General features: G+C 44.1%; 1 protein-coding gene across 2 annotated transcripts in view; it reads right to left on the bottom strand.

Annotated features, from left to right (window-relative positions):
• nrbp1 (nuclear receptor binding protein 1) overlaps positions 1-21,959 on the bottom strand; it is a 112,701-nt gene that overhangs the window by 75,272 nt on the left and 15,470 nt on the right. For both annotated transcript variants that reach the window (XM_038816237.1, XM_038816228.1), the window contains exons 2-4: positions 5,865-5,987; positions 1,871-1,972; positions 1,297-1,386 (exon numbers count right to left, since the gene is read on the bottom strand). In XM_038816237.1, the coding sequence (XP_038672165.1) occupies positions 1,297-1,386; positions 1,871-1,972; positions 5,865-5,987 (315 nt within the window). The remainder of the gene's footprint in view (positions 1-1,296; positions 1,387-1,870; positions 1,973-5,864; positions 5,988-21,959) is intronic.

Raw genomic sequence — 21,959 nt, forward strand, 5'->3', positions numbered from 1 at the left:
TACTGGACGCAAGTATCCTAGAGAAAGGGAACTGTAGTGACATGTATGACCGACTGGTAGATAGGGACGACACCGTACTGGACGCAACAAGAAGGAAATGGGAGGACGACCTGGGGATGGAGATAGGGTGGGGACTCTGGAGCGAAGCACTGCATTGGGTCAACTCCACCTCCACGTGCGCAAGGCTCAACCTGACGCAACTAAAAGTGGTACATAGAGCCCACTTAACGAGAAACCGTATGAGTAGGTTCTTCCCGGAGGTGGAAGACAGATGTGAACGGTGCCAAAGAGGCCCGGCCAACCACGCCCACATGTTCTGGTCTTGCCCCAGACTCGTGGAGTACTGGACAGCCTTCTTCGAGGTAATGTCCAAAGTGGTGGGAGTGAGGGTGGAGCCATGCCCGATAGTGGCGGTCTTCGGGGTTTCAGAACAGCCAGATCTATTCCTGGGGAGGAGGGCAGACGCCCTTGCCTTTGCCTCCCTGATCGCCCGCCGTAGAATCCTGTTTGGCTGGCGGTCAGCAGCACCGCCCAGAGCTGCGGACTGGCTGTCCGACCTCTCGGAATCTCTCCAAATGGAGAAAATCAAATTTGCCATCCGAGGGTCGGACGACGGCTTCCACAGAACGTGGGAGCCATTCATGCAACTGTTCCGGGACCTATTTGTGGCCAATGTACAAGAGGAAGAATAGTCGGGGGAAGGTAGCGGGAGGGGGGGGGGCTACAGGTTCGTTACGGGGGTTCGATGGCTAGCTAAGGCCCAAACCAAACTAAATAAACATGTTGAGGGGGGGGGGGGGGCGCAGTTACTACTACGAAGATGCTTACCTGTAAATATGTATGTTAATTTTTGCGTGTTTGTTTTTTTTCTTTTTTCTTTCTCCTAACAATTTGTAATTTGTTCAATATAAAATATGAAAACTGAATAAAAACATTTATTAAAAAAAAGGTGTGTCCACCTTGGAAAGGCAACAGTTCCACAAAATGGGCTGGTTAAGATTATGATCCCACCTTCAGAATGCAGCCAAACCGGAGTATCAGTACGCTTCGTAAGGAGCTACATATTTTCCACCTCATAGTATGTAGAGTTCAGCCTGTGACCACCAAGTGGGTGCACTTAAACAGATTCCCTCCAAATGAGGGAGCTTCAGATATCCACTTCTGCATGCTATCCTGATCGTGTCCAGGCACGGACACGTTTAGAAGCAGCCCGTGCATACTTATTACAAAGAGTGCCAGAAACAAAAGCAAAATAACCCAAATGTCACCTCCTGTAAACAGTAATCCACAACCTACCTTTTCATTCATAGTTTTGTGGTTCTTCTTAGTTTTCTTCAAAAACTGTTTTAAACTCCCTGATGACATGTATTCTGTTATAAATATAACCTGCAGGAACAGAAACCTCACATCAATAACCTGTTCAACAACTCCAAATACATTGAGCAAACATGCTTTCATAATATATCATGTGCACTCTCTCCCCTTCTCCTTTGCCCTCAAGTTTGTTTCTTCTCTGCAAAATATGCAGAGGATACAAGCTTAATTTTCCCTAGCACACTTCACATTTTCCAAATGCCTTTCCTTTATTCTTTTTTTTTCCCAATATGAAGCATAGGGCAGCAAAAAGTTTGAAACTGTTGAAAATTTCTTTATCACAAGTAGTACTGGCCAATTTCTGTACATCAGGTCTGCGAATTTGAAATTTTCAGCTATAATAATAATCTTTACTGTCACAAGTAGGCTTACATTACAGATTATTCAGTCACAAGCAAAGGCCAGTACTATTTTTAACATTTTAACTTAAAGATTGTATAAACATGGTAGCTAGGTAACTCCGTTAGCAACACGAAGCAGCACCAAGCCAGCTTACCCTAGCTTTATTTTCTTTCACATCTGCCCAGTACTTGTGAAATTTCACGATGTTCAGGTGCTCCAGCTGGATGAGATTGTCAAAGACAGCTTTAACTTTATCCTAAAACAAAAATATACTAATTAGAAACGGTCAACATATAAATTTGATGTAAGGAACGCAAGCTTCAACAACTCATCAACACCACAGCCTATCCCAGACCCTCCACCAGTCCCAATCCCTCGTTCTCCATTTCTCCCAGTATCAACACCGCTGCCCATCCCAGGCCCTCCACCAGTCCCAATCCCTCGTACCCTATTTCTCCCAGTATCAACACCGCTGCCCATCCCAGGCCCTCCGCCAGTCCCAATCCCTCGCACCCCATTTCTCCCAGCCCTTGCCGCGTGTTCACCATACCTTCTGACCTTCCCCTCACTTGAGGCTGAGCGTGCTGTTCTCAGCAAAGGACTCAGCTTTGTATCCTAACGTCCCCACCTCAATGAATTCCGTGCTCAGCATGATGTTGAACTCTTCTTTCGTCGCCTTCGTCTCCGTGCCCACTTCTTTGGGCAAGAATCCTCCCCCCCATTCCACTGATCCTTTCATGTGCCTCCAACATTCTGCATCCAAGTGGACCCCCCGCCGGGACAACTACCTGCCCTTGATCTTTTCATTGAGAACTATCGACTGGACATTGGCCGTCTTAATTTTTCTGCCCCCTCACCCATTCCAACCTCTCTCCTTCTGAACTTTCTGCTCTTCACTCTGTCAGGTCTAACCCCACCTTTGTCATCAAACCTGCCGACAAAGGGGGTACTGTTGTCGTTTGGCGCACTGACCTCTACCTCGCAGAGGCTGAGCGCCAACTCTCTGATACTTCCTCTTACCTCCCCCCTGGACCATGACCAGACCACTGAACATCAAACCATTATCTCCAACACCGTTAGTGACCTCATTTCCTCCGGATGCCTCCCCCCTCCGGCTTCCAACCTCATAGTCCCCCAACCCCGGACAGCCCGCTTTAACCTACTTCCCAAAATCCACAAAAAGGACTGTCCCGACAGGCCCATTGTGTCAGCATGCTCTTGCCCCACCGAACTTATTTCCTCGTATCTTGACTCCATCCTCACTCCTCTGGTCCATTCCCTCCCCACCTACATCCGGGATTCCTCCAATGCCCTGCGTCCTATTGACAGCTTCCAGTTCGTGGGCCCTAACCGCATTCTATTCACCATGGATGTGCAATCCCTCTACACCTCCATCCCACACCAGGATGGCCCGAGAGCCGTTCGCTTCTTTCTCGAAAAGAGGCCCGGCCAATTCCCATCCATCACCACTCTCCTCCGTCTGGCTGAACTCGTTCTAGCTCTCAACAACTTCTCCTTTAACTCATCTCACTTTCTCCAAATCAAAGGTGTAGCAATGGGTACCTGCATGGGTCCTAGCTACGCTTGCCTTTTTATGGGGTATATGGAACATTCCTTGTTCCAGGCCTATCCGGGCCCCAGCCACAACTCCTTTAACGATACATTGATGACTATTTTGGTGCCGCGTCATGCTCTCGCCCGGACCTGGAAAAATTCATCAACTTCGCTTCCAGTTTCCACCCCTCCATCACTTTCACCTGGACAATCTCAGACACTTCCCTTCCTTTCCTTGATCTTTCTGTCTCCATTTCCGGCAATAGACTATCCACTAATATCCACTACAAGCCCACTGACTCCCACAGCTATCTGGACTACAGCTCTTCACACCCTACACCCTGTAATGACTTCATCCCTTTCTCCCAACTCCTTTGCCTCCGTCGCATTTGTTCCGACGATGCCACTTTCCAAAATGGTGCTTCGAAAATGTGTTCCTTCTTCCTCGACCGTGATTTCCCACTTACAGTTGTGGACAGGGCCCTCAACAGTGTGCGGTCCATCTCCCGCGCCAGCACCCTCGCCCCCTCTACTCCCTCCCAGAACAAGGATAGAGTCCCCCTCGTTCTCACATTTCATCCCACCAGCCTCCGTATGCAAAGCATAATCCTCCACCATTTTCGCCAACTCCAGCGTGATGCCACCACCAAACACACCTTCCTTTCACTCCCTCTGTCAGCATTCTGCAGACTTTTCCCTCCGAGACAATCTAGTCCACTCCTCCACCATACCCAGTACCTCTCCCATCACCCATGGCACCTTCCCATGCAATTGTAACACACGCCCCTTTACCTCTTCCATGCTTAACATTCCAGGCCCAAAACACTCATTCCAGGTTAAGAAGCGTTTCACTTGCACCTCTTTCAATCTGGTCTATTGCATTCGCTGCTCCCAATGTGGTCTCCTCTATATCGGAGAGACCAAACGCAGACCAAATGCTTTGCTGAGCATCTTCGGTCTGTGCGCATTCAGGATCCTGACCTTCCTGTTGCTTGCCATTTTAACAAAAGACCCTGCTCCCATGCCCACATGTCTGTTCTTGGCCTGCTGCAATGTTCCAGTGAAGCGCAACGCAAACTGGAGGAACATCTCATCTTCCGGTTAGGCACGCTACAGCCTTCCGGCCTGAACATCGAATTCAACAACTTCAGATGATCAGCCCCACCTCAACCCATTTGTTTTCATTTCATTTTAACTGTCTTTTACCATTTCTTTCTTTCCTGCACCTTTCTGCTCTTTGCTTCCCCCTTCCCCTCCCCCCACACCTACAGTTCATCCTCTGATGTTAGTTTCCCTGCTGTTTGACCTTTCACATCTTTTGTCCTCTCTGGGGACTGCCATTAACACTCTTTCCCCTTGGTTTCTGTGGCCATTAGCACCTGGTTTCCCTGGGTTTCTGTGGCTATGACTCATCTTTCATTCTCACTCCACAGTATAAATATTTCCCACTTTCTCTGTCTGTTAGCTTTGACAAAGAATCATCGGACTCGAAACGTTAGCTCTTTTCTCTCCCTACAGATGCTGCCAGACTTGCTGAGATTTTACAGCATTTTCCCTCGCGTTTCAGATTCCAGCATCCGCAGTAATTTGATTTTATATAAATCTGATTCCTTCCTTGCTTTTTCACATCTATAGAACTGGAATAGAAGGGAAGGAAAGGCTAGCTGTCTGAATTCTTGAATAGAGGTACCTAATGAAACTGTCTGGACATCCCATTTGGAAGTACTCAATTTGTGGAACTTAAATGTATTTTTTTTTTTAAAATAGGAAATTGTAATTCATATGACCATACCTAACGATCACACTTTGAAAACACCAAAAGCAAAGTGAATAACTTGCAGAGGCAGAAGAGGTAAATATCATAGATCAAGTAAATTCCACAAGTTTGGGATTGAGCACGAACACTAAAAAGACAAAACCGATGGTAGGCAGGAGGAATACTTAGAAGAAACTGGAGTGAAGATTGAAATACATGGTGTCACACTGGAGGAGATAAGTTGGTCGATTTAGGACAAAACTATAACATATTATGGTTGATGCGATGTTGAAATTAGAAGGGTAAAGATAGCAAAAAGTAATTGTGAAGATGAAGGTTGTTTTAACAAGCACTCAAAGTTTGTAATAAATGAAAAACTAAATTGCTACATTCTATTCACTTTCCTGCATTCCTCAGAAACCTGGACAGGAAGTAAAGATCTGTGGAAGAAAATAGAAGCCGTTGAAATGTGGATGCTAAGAAGTATGCTAAAAATTCTATAAGAATTCTACAAGAACAAAAACTCAAAAGTGACATTCAAATTAAAAAAAGTCAATATTTTGATCAGTGCTGAAAGCTACAGAGATCTCTTCTAGAGATTAAAGTGAGGTGCAGTAGTAAGATCTAGGCGTAGTTGGATGACAGACATTAGAGTGGTTGCAGATCAGCTATAGTGGACCTGCAATGATGGCACAAGACAGATGAGTGCGATATACAATGACAATACATTTCCTGATACAAATACCTACAAGCAGCAACATCAGAAGAGTGAGTAAAATAAGTGACTGGAAAAACCATTAGCAACTCGCATCAAAATAATTTAGAGTTTTAATTTTACCTCTTGTAGTTTAAAGTTTTTTCGTTCTGAGAATTGGACTTCATTCCACACAACTTCCACTCCCTCCTCCGTGTCCATTGCCAGGTATGCGCTGTCAATTCCAGGGACATTCCGCTGATTCACCTACAATTAAGAAAAGGATATTCTTCATGTCAACATTGAGGCTTATGAAATCTGGGCATTACATTTCACTCAGTGGATGAAATGCTAACCTCAAAAGCCAGATTGAATTAATAATCAAAATCAAGGCTGGAGTGCATCATCAGTTGAGGATCTAATGTGTTTTTGCTGTCCTTCAGGTGAGATTTCAAACTGAAAATCTGATTGAAAATGATTGGCAGGATTTGTCAAGATAACACTTTGTAATTATTTGAAATTAGCCATTTTCACAACATTCAGAAAGTAGCAGCATGGGGCATATTTTTCTTTTGAGTTTGTTCAACAGTTCAATATTCAGTTATGGGAGAATGAGTTCTTACATTTTTTTCAGCCAAGAAATAATCTCAGGATTTAGCATAAAGGAAAAGCAGCGACAAATTGGTGATAGTGATGACTGATTAAAAAAGAGTTTTTCCACTTATAGAACAGTACAGCACAGAACAGGCCCTTCGGCCCTCGATGTTGTGCCGAGCAATGATCACCCTACTTAAACCCACGTAACCCGTATACCCGTAACCCAACAATCCCCCCATTAACCTTACACTACGGGCAATTTAGCATGGCCAATCCACCTAACCCGCACATCTTTGGACTGTGGGAGGAAACCGGAGCACCCGGAGGAAACCCACGCACACACGGGGAGGACGTGCAGACTCCACACAGACAGTGACCCAGCCGGGAATCGAACCTGGGACCCTCGAGCTGTGAAGCATTGATGCTAACCACCATGCTACCGTGAGGCCCCTATAATATTCATGAAGAAATAGCACTTCAATGTGCTATTTAAAAAAAATGTAAAACCCCCAATGAACATCGATGGAATTTTATTTTGCATTGTTACAATTATGAGGTTTCAAAGATTATGTTTTGGGACTGTATACAGCGAGGGCGTTATGTGACCTGCTCTGAAGTCTGTCTGACAGCAAGTTTGGATGGTTTGATTAAAGGTTTGTTTTACTCCGAAATATACAAGCTGTTTACACTTGGGGACAAAGGCAGCAGCCTGTGTGCTCACTGTGGAAAGACTGGATCTCCAAAGCTTCAGAAGTGACAAGAATGTCAGGTAGCAGACAGTTGTGCTTAAGCTGTCCATTTTCTTCAAAGATAAGGGAGAATTGTAGTCTCAAGGATAACTAATCAACGTTTAGGCATCAAGACTGATTCACTACACAGGAATGCAGTAAAGAGTTCCCACTTGAATTGGAAAGGCCAAATTCATGGAGAGTTAAACTGAGGCCAGAAGATTTCCCTTGCTTTAGCTAGGGGCTGGTTTAGCACACTGAGCTAAATCGCTCGCTTTTAAAGCAGACCAAGGCAGGCCAGCAGCACGGTTCAATTCCCGTACCAAACAGGCTCGAATGTGGCGACTAGGGGCTTTTCACAGTAACTTCATTTGAATAAGCGATTTTCATTTCATAGAGTGAAAAGTTGCCATGGAAGACAGTTTTGGAGTTACAAGTTTCTCAGCAGAGAAATGAAAACACCCTCAGGAGTTAAGAAGCACTTTGGACTAGTGCTGGGAGAAATCACTTGTAATATCAACTGCGAGTGTTTGATTTGGGCAGCTCTATTGCTATGCAAAAGATACACTGATAATTTTGGAGAAACATGTCTTGACAAAGATCAATGGTAATGATCTGCTGTGCACTTGAAGTTTCAATTTTTTAAAATGGAAGTAAAAATTAATATTTCAAATTCTCAGCAATTGTAATTGTGCCGTTGTACCAATAATTTACTTGGCTTGAGTTTAAGTAAAGAACACATGAATAAAAACATGATAACTTTTCCAACCATAGGTTATTTTGCCTTGCCATGTTTTTCTCATCTTAAATTGGACAATTTCATAATTTAAAATATTTTTACCCCAATGTCAACCACAAGTGTAGGGTAAGTGATCTTGCCAAGAAAAGTCTCCCACAAAAATAAACAGCTCTCCTTATTCTACAGGGACAGGCCTTGGTTGAAATATCTCATTCATCAGCATATTTGTGGACGGAGAGGAGAACATATGATGTCAGAGTAATCAGGAAGACTCAAGTTTAATGGGCAGCAATAAAGGTAATGAGTTGCCTTTAAGGGGAAATTAGCCACCACACAAGAATGACCAGCTTGCATTACTGCAGTATTAGTAAGTAAAACAAAGAGCCTGACCCAAAGTCAATCAGAAATGCATATCCACTTCTATGTACAATGTTAATCATGTGTGCATGAATATTTGATGGAAAACAAGTTATTTCCTTCATTCATTATGTAGGAAGCCATTAATGGTTAAGAATTCTTATGCAGCAATTTTCCTTCTTTTCCTTCTTCCCAATTCACCTTACATGGTCAACTGCAACTCGGATTTTAAAAAATAAATTTAGAGTACCCAATTATTTTTTCCAATTAAGGGGCAATTTAGAGTGGCCAATCTACCTATCCTGCACATCTTTGGGTTGTGGGGGTGAAACCCACGCAGACACGGGGAGAATGTGCAAACTCCTCACGGACAGTGACCCAGGGCCGGGATTCGAACCCAGGTCCTCAGCGTCGTAGACAAAAATGCTAACCACTGTGCCACCGTGCTGCCCACAACTCGGATTTTTAAACGTGGCCTCAGTGTCCTCAGTTCCACATCAATGTCAGAGAGTATACTTATTTTAGAATTTTGTGGGAGTATTTTCAATGATTAGATTAGATGGTCACTAATATAAAGCAAAAGAATTGTCTCTAAGAAATTGCATTACATGGCTACAGGGAACTAGACAAAATCCTGCACAAAATATGACTGAGATTACTTTATGTAGCTAAATTGAAATGACGATTTCCTGAGCTACAAGTGCTTAGCCAGTAGACAAAGAATACAAGCATCACTTTGCATCATCAAGCTCACCTCACGAATACAATTCAGAAGTGAATTCTACTGAACACAGTTTTGTTGTGAATAAAGTTTATGCTGAAACAGATGAAGGTTAAGCTGTCCAGACAACTATTCATCTAACATCCAGTTTTGATGACCTGCATTTTTATCCACCGCAAACTCTGTTCCCTTGATAATTACACCCCAGTCACGGTCTCGAGCTGAACTACATTTTCACTCCCCAACAAAACTGTCTTTTTCCAGATCTGTAACAAGACCTGCATTCACTCCTACTCCTGAGGAAATCCTTAACCATGCCTTTGTAATTTCCAGTTCACTATATTAATGCTCTCATGGCTAACCTCCCATCCTATGCTGTACAAACATTAGCTCAACCAAACGTCTGGTGCTCTCATCTTATGTCCTGCACTTCCATTGCCTCTTGCTGTAATTGCAGACATATATCAGCTCTCTAACTTCTCCATCTCAAATTAAAATTCTTGTCCTCATGTTCAAGTCTCTTTTTGGATTCACTCATCTCCAGAACTCTCTGACTCTACAGCTTTGTCCCAAACTCTCCATTCTAATTCTGGATGTTCATCCTACTTTCTCTTTTCTCTATTGGCAGCCATGCCCTCAGCTTTACACTTTAGAAGATTCTCCTTTAACTTCTCCAAAAAACAGTGGGTGGCCAAATTTTTGGTCACTGCTCCCAACATTTCCTGTGGCTTGGCTTCCATTCTTATTGGTGGTTTTCCTGAAAAACTGAAATATTTTTCTATATTAGAACTTCCAAAATAAATCTAAGTTCTAATTGTGAAAGATTTTCACGAATTAAGCCAGCAGAGTTGCAAAAGGTACATTGTGTTTAATTTAATTGAATTTTTTGATGAAATAACAGGGTTGATGAAAAGAAAACAATGAATGCTGTCTATACAGATTTTTTTTAAAATGTATTTGACAAAGTACCAAATAAAAAGCTGGTTAACAAAATTGAGGCTCATGAAATAGGAGAATCAGTGCCACCTTGGATTAGAAAAATTAGTTTAAAGAGGGAAAACAGCAAGTTGTATATTCCATTATGCAAGTCATTATAGAGTAAACTTTGCTGAGGACACCCAATTTGGAGGTGTGGCAGACACCAAGGATGATACCAATTGATTGCAACAGCCAGACAGGTTGGCAAAATGGGCAAACCAGTGGCAGACAGAATCTAAAACAGAAGTCTGAAGTGATGCACTTTTGGTAGAAGTGACAAGAACAGGTCATTATAGACTAAATGACTTAGCTCTGAAGAGTGTGCAAGGAAAGAGCAACTAGGGAATCGTGCAACTATCTTTGGAGGTGGCATAAATGGAGCTACGAGCATAAAAGGAGGAAAGTAATGCTGAGCCTTCAAAGAGATCTGGTTAGGCTACAACTACAGTATTGCATTCAGTTCTGGTCACTGTACATTAGAAAGGAAGAATGTCAGACTGCTTTAAAGGGCGAGAGGAAAATTACCAGACAAGGATGAGGAATTTTAGCTACAAGGTTAGGTTGGAAAGCTGGGATTGTTCTTCTTGGAGCAAAAGAGATTGGGGAGAATTTGACAGGTGAACAAGATTATGATAGGTTTAAATGCACAGTGGTTAGAGCACTATTGCTTCACAACACCAGGGTCACAGGTTTGATTCCTGGCTTGGCTCACTGGCTGTGCGGAATCTGCATGTTCTCGGTGTCTGCGTGGGTTTCCTCCGGGTGCTCCGGTTTCCTCCCACAAGTCCCAAAATGAAGTGAAAATGAAATGAAAAACGTGCCGTTAGGTGAATTGGACATTCTGAGTTCTTCGTGTACCCAAACAGGCGCTGGAATGTGGCAACCTGGGTCCTTTCACAGTAACTTCATTGCAGTGTTAATGTAAGCCTACTTGCAACAATAAAGATTATTATTAAAGTAGACAAAGAAAAGCTGCTCCCATTAGCTGATCGCACCAGGACTAAGGGAGCGAGATTTAAGTTTCAGGGCAACAGGTGCAGGGGAATGTGAGAAAAACCTTTTGCACAGTGAGTGGGAGTGACCTCGGAGAGGATGTAATAGGGACAATCTGGGCAGCACAGTGGAGCAGCGGTTAGCACTGATGCCTCATGGTGCCAAGGATCCAGGCTGGATCCCGTGTCACTGTCCACATGCACATTCTTTGGGGGGGGAAAAGGAATATGGACAGTCAACAATTTCAAAAAGAAACTGGATGAGCATTTGTGGGAAATAAACTTTTTTTAAAAATTAGAGTAACCAATTCTTTTTTTCCAATTAAGGGGGAATTTAGCGTGGCCAATCCACCGAACCTGCACATCTTTTTGGGGTGTGTGAGAGACCCACGCAAACTCCAGATGGACAGTGTCACGGGGTCAGGATTGAACTCGGGTCTTCGGTGCCGCAGAGCAGCAGTGCTAACCACTGCACTACCGTGCCACCCTGAGGGAAATAAACTTGTAGGTCTATGGCGGTGTAAGAGCAAAATGGGATTAATCGGATTGCTTTACAGAGAGTCGGCATGAACTCAATGGGTGAAATGACCTACTTGTGCCACGATGGTTCTATGACTTCTTTGTAGATAGGGGAAAACTGAACAAACAATGTGGCGACATTTAGGGTGATGGAGCTGTTGGCTGAGTTTGGGGGCTTCTCGGGCTATAAGCTGAATCTGGGTAAGAGCGAGGTGTTTGTAGTGCACCCGGATGATCAGGAGGAGGGAATTGGTAGGCTCCCGTTTAAGAGGGCAGTGAAGAGTTTTAGGTACCTGGGTGCAGGTGGCTAGGAGTTGGGGGAGTCTCCACAAGCTTAATTTTACCAGGCTTGTGGAGCAGATGGAGGAGGAATTTAAAAGGTGGGACATGGTGCCGCTGTCGCTGGCGGGTAGAGTGCAGCCCGTCAAAATGATGGTGCTCCCGAGGTTCTTGTTCCTGTTTCAGTGCCTGCCCATCCTTATCCCTAGGGCCTTTTTTAGGAGGGGGACTAGCAGCATCATGAGCTATGTTTGGGCACATGGGACCCCGAGGGTGAAGAGGGTCTTCTTGGAGCAGGGCAGAGATGGTGGGGGGCTGGCGTTACCCAACCTCTCGGGGTATTATTGGGCGGCCAATGTGTCGATGGTACGCAAGTGGGTGATGAAGGGGCTGGGGCAGCATGGAAAAGGTTGGCGATGGCGTCCTGTGGAGGCACAAGCCTGGGGGCCCTGGTAACGGCGCCGTTGCCGCTCCCTCCTATGAGGTATACCACGAGCCTGGTGGTGGTGACTACCCTCAAGATTTGGGGACAGTGGAGGCGACATAGGGGGGGAAGTGGGGGGCTCGATGGAGGCTCCGCTAAGGGGGAACCATAGGTTCGTCCCGGGGAACATTGATGGGGGGTTCCTGGGGTGGCACAGGGCAGGCATCAGAAAGCTGAGGGACCTGTTCATTGATGGGAGGTTTGCGAGCCTGGGAGAGTTGGTGGAGAAATTTGAGCTCCCCTCGGGGAACATGTTCAGGTACCTGCAGGTAAAGGCGTTTGCTAGGCGGCAAGTGGAGGGATTCCCTTTGCTGCCCGCGAGGGTGGTGAGGGACAGGGTGCTTTTGGGGGTCTGTGTCGGGGATGGGAAGGTATCTGATATCTACAAGGTAATGCAGGAGGCGGAGGAGGCGTCAGTAGAGGAGCTAAAGGCTAAGTGGGAGGGGGAAGCTGGGGGAGCAGATCGAGGATGGGACATGGGCGGATGCCCTGGAGAGGGTTAACTCTTCCTCCTCAAGTGCGCGGCTTAGCCTCATCCAATTCAAGGTGCTGCACCGGGCCCATATGTCCGGGACTAGGATAAGTAGGTTCTTTGGGGGCGAAGACAGGTGTGTCAGGTGTTCGGGGAGTCCAGCGAACCATGCCTATATGTTCTGGGCATGCCCGGCACTGGAGGAGTTCTGGAAGGGGGTGGCGAGGACGGTGTCGAGGGTGGTAGAATCCAGGGTCAAGCCAAGCTGGGGACTTGCAATTTTTGGGGTTGCGGTGGAGCCAGGAGTGCAGGAGGCGAGAGAGGCCGGTGTTTTGGCCTTTGCGTCCCTAGTAGCCCGGCGGAGGATCTTGCTACAGTGGAAGGATGCGAGACCCCCAAGCATGGAGACCTTGGTCAATGACATGGCGGGTTTTATTAATCTGGAGAAGGTCAAATTCGCCCTGAGGGGATCGATACAAGGGTTCTTTAGGAGGTGGCAGCCTTTGCTCGACTTTCTGGCTCAACGATAGGGAACTAGGTCAGCAGCAGCAGCAACCCGGGAGGGTTGACTATGTTTATTTTATTTTATTTATTTTCAAGTTCTCTTGTTTACCGGGTTTGGGGGGGGCTCGATATATGCGTTGTTACGGTCTTGGGGGTGTTATGCTTATTATGTTGTTTTATTGTTGTTTTTTACTGTTTGTTGTTATATATTTTGTAAAACATTTTCAATAAAAATTATTTAAAAAAAAAATATGGTGACATTTAAATTAAATTGTTATCTTGCACAAATGGAAAAGCCCACCGAGCGGAAACTAAAGCATCTTGCTCAAATTGTAAGAAAACATTCAGGCCTTTTAAAACATGCTGTGTGGGGTGGATGGGCAGTTACACAAATGATTCACTTATTGTACAAGGGGTTTGGAACATTATGTCATGTCAGCTTAAATGTGATTTGTCTTGATTGATGCCAATAAGGTTAGTGAGAACCATAGAATATTTATTTCCAAACTAAACAAACAGGTCATTTTGAATTGAACCAAGTATCAGCTTGATCCAAAAAATAATACATTTACCTGACTCAGAAGGTTATGAGTTTACATTATGGTGGCACAGTGGTTAGCACTACTGCCTCACAGCACCAGGGACCTGGGTTCAATTCCTGCCTTGGGTGACTGTGTGGAGTTTGCACGTAATAATAATAATATAATCTTTATTGTCACAAGTAGGCTTACGTTAACACTGCAATGAAGTTACTGTGAAAAACCCCTGGTTGCCACATTCCAGCACCTGTTCAGGTACACAGAGGGAGAATTCAGAATGTCCAATTCACCTACCAGCTCATCTTTCGGGACTTGTGGGAGGAAATCGGAGCACCCGGAGGAAACCCACGCAGACACAGGGAGAACGTGCAAAATCCGCACAGACAGTGACCCAAGCCGGGAATCGAACCCGGGACCCTGGAACTGTGAAGCAACAGTGCGCCCACTGTGCTACCTCAATGTTCTCCCCATATCTGCATTGGTCTCCTCTGGGTGCTCCGGTTTCCTCCCAGAGTCCAAAGATGTACGGGTTAGGTGGATTGGCCATGATCAATGCATGGGGTTATGGAGATAGTGCAGGAGAGTTTAGGTAGGAGTTTTCTTTCAGAGAGGTGGTGCAGACTCAATGGGCCACATATCTTCCCTCTGCACTGTAGGAACTCTTGTGTTCTATTCTAAACTCAGAACCTGACAGCAGGTGCTCCAATGAAGTACAGGAGAATGCTGCACTGTCAGATATGTCAAACTCATAAAGATGTGTCAAACTGAACTGTAGGGATTCTATTCTAATCTATTCAGTAGGGAGTTCTCCCGGTGTCCTGACCAATATACTTCCCTCAGTTTACAAAAACAGATTCACTGCAGCTCTGTACAAATGACATTCATTAATTATCTACATGACAGTGGCTACACTTCCAAGTAATTTGTGTACATGGAACATTTGAAAAACATTTTACATTGTTACCTAAATGCCAATTTCTGCAGAGCAGACATGCAACCTTGGCAAAGACTTGATAGGGGGGTGCTCACATAACATACTTAATATGTGAGTAATTATACAAAAGCAATTTTTCTTCAGAGGTGGGGACCAAAAAGTGAAACGGTGCAAGGAAAATTAATGAGAACCTACAGTGTTTTTTGGCATAGGCCACTTTTATGGGAAACAAACAAAGTGAAACATCGTGTGCAGCATCTGCCATTAAACAAAGGACACATACTCCAAATGAATAGACACAATTGTTTCATCTGATAATACTGCCCTGTTGCAGAGAAATCTTTAGTTAAACAAAGGGCTGATTGTGAACTCGAGAAAAAACTGCAACAAAAATAGCTAACAAGCTGGAAACACTGACCTAACAGATGCCCATGAACTTACTCAGGTTATATAAGCAACCCAATCTCCAGCATCCGCAGTATTTTGCTCTTATATAAATGATAATGGCTCGGAAAATATACACAACATACATAGGCAGAACTGCTCAAATTGAATACATTGATAGCTCTATATTGCTAAGAGAAAAAGTAGCTACAACCAGTTATCAATTGACAACAGTCTCAATGACAGAAAATATAATGAGATTTTCATTGTGTAAACCAGGTTGATGTCTGTCCCCAGCATGACCCTTTTCCCATAAATTAGTTATGCTGAAACGCACTCCAAATTAATTATGGGTATGCATATTCCAATGAATCTAGGTGCCCACCAATGTTTTTACTGATAAACAAATGCAAACAGTTTTAACTTCAGTTTAAGGAACCATGAATATTAGGGACTGGGAAAAGTACCAGATAAACTCACTGTTTAATATTTCAAGAACTAGGTACTGGACATAGCAATGGAAAACACTACAGGTGTAGTGCCGAAGACTGCTACGCCTCAAACCGAATGACAATACTGGCATTTTCCCAATATGGAAAGCTGCCAGGGTATACCTTGTGCACAATAAGGGGAAATACGCATTAACTGATAGAGCACCTTTTAAGACGTCAAATTTCCCCAAAGTGTTTTACAGCTGATAAGACCACAAGAAATAGTAGGAGTAGGCCATCGAGTCCCTCAAGCCTGCTCCACCACTTAATAGGACCATGGCTGATCATAACTCTTGATTCCTCTACTGAGCAAGAATCTATCTATCTCAGCCTTAAATATACACAAGCACTCTGCCTCCACAGCTCTGTGGCAAGGAGTTCCAAAGACACTCACAACCCTCAGAAGAAATTCTTCCTCATCTCAGTCATACTGTAGATCACCTTTACCCCAGGAATCTTTTGCAGCAGTTTCAAGGTGACATCCTGGACTCAACTACAGATTTGGGGTTCTTCACTCATTTTTTTAAAGTATTTGAAAAAAAAAATTTAGAGTACCCAATTCATTTTTTTTCCAATTAAGGGGCAATTTAGCGTGTTCAATCCACCTACCTTGCACATCCTTGGGTTGTGGGGGCGAAACCCACGCAACACGGGGAGAATGTGCAAACTCCACATGGACAGTGACCCAGAACCGGGATCGAACCTGGGACCTCGGCGGCGAGAGACTGCAGTGCTACCACTGCGCCACCATGCTGCCCCTTAAAAAAAAAGTATTTTTATTAAAAAGAATTTCATTTATGTTAGTATACAATATCAACATGAAAAAGGGATGTTTCACAGTGCATTAGCAAAAAAGAAACAGCAGAGCGCAAAAACGAAACAGATACTCTTGTGGGCAGATACCTAGTTGTGTCCCCTCGAGATAGAGCCTATGTACAGGCGTGAGGGCCACATGTTTGCGATCCCCCAGTAATTGTCCCCTGGAACTGAACTGTACCGGCGGAGGGCTTTTTGAGTCAGCTGGGCACGGTTTGGTCCCGCCATTCTGGTCACTTCCACCTGCACTTCTCACCCTTTGTCCCTTTCAGTTCCTTTTTCCTACTTGCCCTATGTTTCCCCTTGGGTGTCTTCCCCCACAATCCACTGCCTATCCCCTCCCCTTCTTCTCTCTCTCTCTCCCCCCCTCCTCACCCCTTTGTTTATTGGTTGCTGGTCACGGACAGGCTGATGAATAGCCTCCATGTGTCGTGGAAGCCTTTCTCCGATCCCTGAATGGTGCATTTTATTTTCTCCAATTTGAGACATTCTTGCCAGATCGGACAGCCAGTCTGCAGCCTTGGGTGGCACTGATCGCCAGCTGAGCAGGAATCTTCGCTGGGCGATCAGGGAGGCAATGGTTAGATCATCCGCCCCTCTCCCCATAGAGCTCTGGCTTCTCCGATAATGTAGAGATACTACTAGCGGGCACTGCTTCACCCTCACAACCCTGGACATGGCCTCAAAGAGGTTGTCTAGTACTCGACAGGCTTGGGGCAAAACCAGAGCATGTGGGTGCAGTTGGCCAGGTCTCCCTGGCACCATTCACATTTGTCCTCAACCTCCAGGAATAACCTGCTCATTTTTGTTCTGGTTAAGTGTGCCCTGAGCACCACCGTTGGCTGCATTGGGCTCAGCCTTGCGCTTGTGGAGGTTGAGTTCGCCCTTTGTAGTGCTTCGTTCCAGAAACCTCCTCCTATCTCATCCCATTTTTCCATTTTTCTTCAAGGTGTGCACATACGTCTTCTAGTATCTGTCCATACATGTCAGCACAATTACCATCCCCTAGGTCAGAAGTCTGTTCAATTGTGAGTGAACTGGTATCGGGGGGATCTCAGCTCTTCGGAGGGAGTTTCTGATTTGCCTGTATCTTAGCTCGCTTTCGGGAGTTGGAGCTTCTCCACAAGTTTCCTCAGGGTCACTACTCTGCTGCCCACATAGGTTCCCTACTGTTGGCGTCACTTCGTTCTGCCTTCACCATCTGAAGGAGGCATCCATCGTCGCAGAGATGAATTTATGTTTTTTGCAGATGGGGGACATGATGGACGGTGGCCAGACTGAAGTAGTGACGCAGTTAGTTCCACGTCCTCAGCATGGCCACTATCACTGGGCTTTGAGTACCTGCCTGGGGGGATGGGAGTGCAGCCGTGGCCTGTGTTCAAAGGGACGTCCCCAGAGGGGAACTCTCCTCCATATTAAACCATCCCCCGCCAGTACCTTGACCCATCCCCGTACCCTTTCTGTGGTAGCCCCCCCCCCCTCCAAAACCACACACAAACGCCATGATTCATTTGTCAACTTTGGTGAAGGCAGCTTTGGGGATAAAGATCGGGAGGGATCTGAACTGGAAAAGGGAACTTCGGTAGCGCATTGACCTTGATCAACCGCACTCTCCCCGCCAAGGAGAGCCGGAGCAAGTCCCACCTTTGTAGGTCTTTTTACCTCCTCCACCAGACTTGTTTGGTTCCGTTTATGGATCCATATTCAGTCATGGTCTATTTAGATCCCCAAGTATCGAAATTTGATCTGGGCTAGTTAGAACAGCAATTTCTCCAGCTCTGCCCCCCTTCCCCCACATACCCTTTAGAAGATTCACAAAGAAGATTTTGCTCTTGCTCAGGTTAGGACAGAGAAGGCTCCGAACCTCCTTAGGAGTTCCGTTATTCCTCCCATAGGGGTTCTTCACTCGTGATTGCAGTGTGTTTATCTCCTTTTACAAATCCACAAATAGGTTCCTCGTCTATGCCTGCATTCAAGGTTGGGCTGATCAATCCAATCCCAAGAGAACCTATCTACCACCTCTGGTCAGTCAATGGCATTACCATCACCAAGTATTCCACCATCCACATGCAGTGGTCACCATTAACCAGAAACTCAAGTGAACCAGTCGTGTCAATGACCTGGCTACAAGAAGAGCAGGTTAGAGTCAGGACTTTTTCCCACAAGCCACGTCTTTTCACAATTTGCAAGGTGCAAGTCAGGAATGTACAGGAACGCTCTACTTAGCTCGATGAGCAGTTACAACATTCAAAGATCAATAATGTGCAGGACAAAGCAGTCCACTTAAAATTGGCACTATATCCACTAATCAAAAAATGAACTCCCTCCACTATCTGCTCACCTGGTGTATCCACAACACCTCAGCTGTAACTCAACCACTATCTTCGAAGGACAGGAGCAGCAGGATTTTAGGAATGCCAACATTCCCAAAGTCTCCTCCAAATCTTACAATCATCTGACTAGGACATATCGTTATTACTTCATAGTCACTGGGTCAAATCATGGAATTTCCTACCCAAAAGATTTGCTGGATCAACTACACGACATTAATGCAGCAGTTCAAGGCTTCCCAATATTACTAGGAATGGGCAATAAATACCAGTCTCAGCAGCGATTAATAAAAGGAAACTGGAGTCATTAAATTTGCAGCTCCTTTTAAAAAAAAAACGAAAAATCATGCAGTATCTCTTCTCCTGTCCCTAATTTAGTGTAAATAATATTGTATCGTTTACATGACAGGTTAAATGTTAGCATTATAAATGATGGTATCTACAGGAATATCATCGCACATCAATTTTGATGATCCCCAATCTACATTCAAAGTGAGCCAATATTTTAGTTAGATTTGAAATCTTTCCACCACAATCCAATTTAGCAATCCAGCTGCTCTTTGAAGCAAAACATAAATAATTGCTTTTCAAATATAGTACCTAAGCAAATACGGCGGATCTGGAACACCTCAAGCACTCTTAGTCGTCTGACATGTTCTGTGCAGTGGAAAGTGGTTTTAGGTCAGAGCTTTCTATTTGCATTCACAAAGTTTCCATTCCAAACCTCATTCATGCTGCTCAGTTAATTTTCCCTATATATATTACATAATTCACTTCATTTTGTAACCACCACACTACCCACCATCCACCCCTTCGAGCAGAAAAATTCACCTTTGACTGCTTAATCTGGAGTGGGAAAGGACACTACCCCTCTTTTGAGCAAAGCTAGACATTGACAGTCTTGCTCATCAATCTGAAGTGGAACAGTTTCTAAATGGAGGGACAGTGCAGTAAGCTAACCTGGGAAAGGAGGTACAAATCATAGAAACTGTGGGTGTCTACATTAATACAAAACTGGATGTGCAAAAGGAATCAACATCGGATTTTCCATTAACGAATAAGTGTGGTTCAATTTGTATACGCACTGCCCAATGTGGAAACGAGCCACCCATGAAGGAACTTGAGCAGGCAATATATTTTCCAAATCAGCAATTAATTTTTTTCTCCCCCCTCCCCCTGTAAAGAAAACTTAATGGGAAAGAAAAAAGGGGCAGGTCTACTCTATTTGTATCAACTTCAGTCAGTTGTAAAATTTTGATCTGAAACAGTGCAGAGCAGTGATGACACACAGAACAATGGCAAAACTCCCAGCACTGGTTGATCAGTTGAGCACATGGTGGAAAATTTCACTGGTTCTGCAACTACCTAGGTTGTCAAAGTTTCAGTGTTCCTTTGAAAGCATGGCAAATGGAACTCAATTGCATAAAATGTGAAATGGCTATAAAAGGAAAGAAACATTTCAAACATCTTAGGCCAGCAACACACAAGATTATATGTGCTACTTTAGTGTTGGCCTAATCCAACCATTTATCACTCTGCTATTAGCTCAACCTAAGCAAGGACCATTTGGCACTGGATCCATATCCTCATAAATATCCCCAGTTTGTGCTAGAGAAGCCAAACTTGACTTTTTCCATTAACCACAGAGCCACTGACCCAACTTTTGCTGTGATTCAAAAGTTAAAAACCGAAACTTTCACACCAGTTTTAATTCTAATCACCATGTTGTTCATTAAAACCAAAATGTACAACTGCCATCTCAGTGGAAATTTTAGGTGCTTACCAGTGTCTTTGAGTCATAGACTGGTTACTACACAGGAGGCCATTCAGCCTCGGTCTGTTGCACTCTGCAGGAGCAATTCACCTAGTACCATTTTCCCATCTTTTCCCCATAACCCCACCATTTTTTCCTCATCAGATTCAATTCTCTTTTGAAAGCCACAACTCAATCTGTCTCCATTACACTTAGGCAGTGCACTGCATGCACTTTTTAAAAAATGTACTGACCTTTTATATTACCCATTACTGTTCTGTTGTGTCTCCATGGGCCTTGGAATGTTAATCAGAGCTGTATCTTGTGCCCATATATAGCTGTGATGTTTTTTCTCCTTTCTACTACTGTAGTGTTCTCAATGAAGCAATTCAGGGTAGTTGCAAAATGGATAAGAAACGGTGATCCTTCAAACCAGCTCTACAATTCAGCAAGATCCTGGTTCATCTTCTACCTCAACTCCACTTCCCACCCTACCCCATATTACTTAATTCCTTATTGTCCAAAAACCTATTAACTCTTTCTTGAATATATTCAATGATAGAGAATCCAAGTTCGCTAAAGAGTCACAACCCTCAGAGACAACACTTTTCCCAATCCCAAACCCTTATTCTGAGACTGTGACCCACCTGGTACTAGCCTCCCCAGTATCTATCCACCTTGCTCAGCCCCAAAGAATTTTATATGTTACACGAGATCGATTCTCAACCTTTTAAATGATAAAATTGTTCATTTGCTGTTTAACGGTGGAACCTCCAGTTTAAAAAGTTTCCAGCTGTTACTTGTTTATTCAATGCAAAAAGGCATCCATCAGCATTTAAAAACGGTACTCATTATTTTATGTATGCAATGTCAATGCTATTACAGTGGCACTGAAAAAAAATCAAATCAAAACTTTCCAAGAACGCCTTCCATTTTCTTCTTCACCCTGGAGCAGAAGTGACAAGTTTCATCTCTTAGTCTATTAATTATCTGAATCAGGTGGCCCGACATTTGATTCTTCGTCTGTGAAATTTTCTTACCTCAATGAACGGCAAAGGATAAGTGCCACAAATCAGTCTCAGTACCACTGACATTGGCAATAGTTAACGGATTGTTTTTAGCAACTTCAAACATCAGCTCCCTGACTGATTTTCTATTTTATTGCCTTCATTCCATTTGAGCCTGTTATATTAATTTCTAATAGCTTGTAACATTTTAGTGATAGCTTCTGCACAAGAAACCAAGCACTGCTTCATTTACACCATAACACAATCGGATTGCTTTTTAGTAAATTTTTGAAGTTGCTTCTAAGATTAGCTTATTAATATTCTACCTTTATCTCCCGACCCTGCCCAGTTGTGCCTTGGTGAGTCCTATATGTGTCCCTGCTGCCCATCCAACAATTTAAATGAAGCAGCTCCACCTGAAACATGCATTGCTGTCATTGATTATTGTGTCAGATTTTCAACAATTGCCATGTGCTTTTTGCCTCAATTTCTGTCTGGGGTGCAAGGCTCAGGTCACACTTATTTGTTAGTTCAAGTAATTAAGATAAAATTTAGAAACAGAGAAACTGCTCTCCTTTAACCGCTACAGTTATTTTTCTCCACTTCTCATATTCA

This window comes from Scyliorhinus canicula, chromosome 1, assembly GCF_902713615.1.
Source record: "Scyliorhinus canicula chromosome 1, sScyCan1.1, whole genome shotgun sequence".
NCBI lineage: Eukaryota > Metazoa > Chordata > Chondrichthyes > Carcharhiniformes > Scyliorhinidae > Scyliorhinus > Scyliorhinus canicula.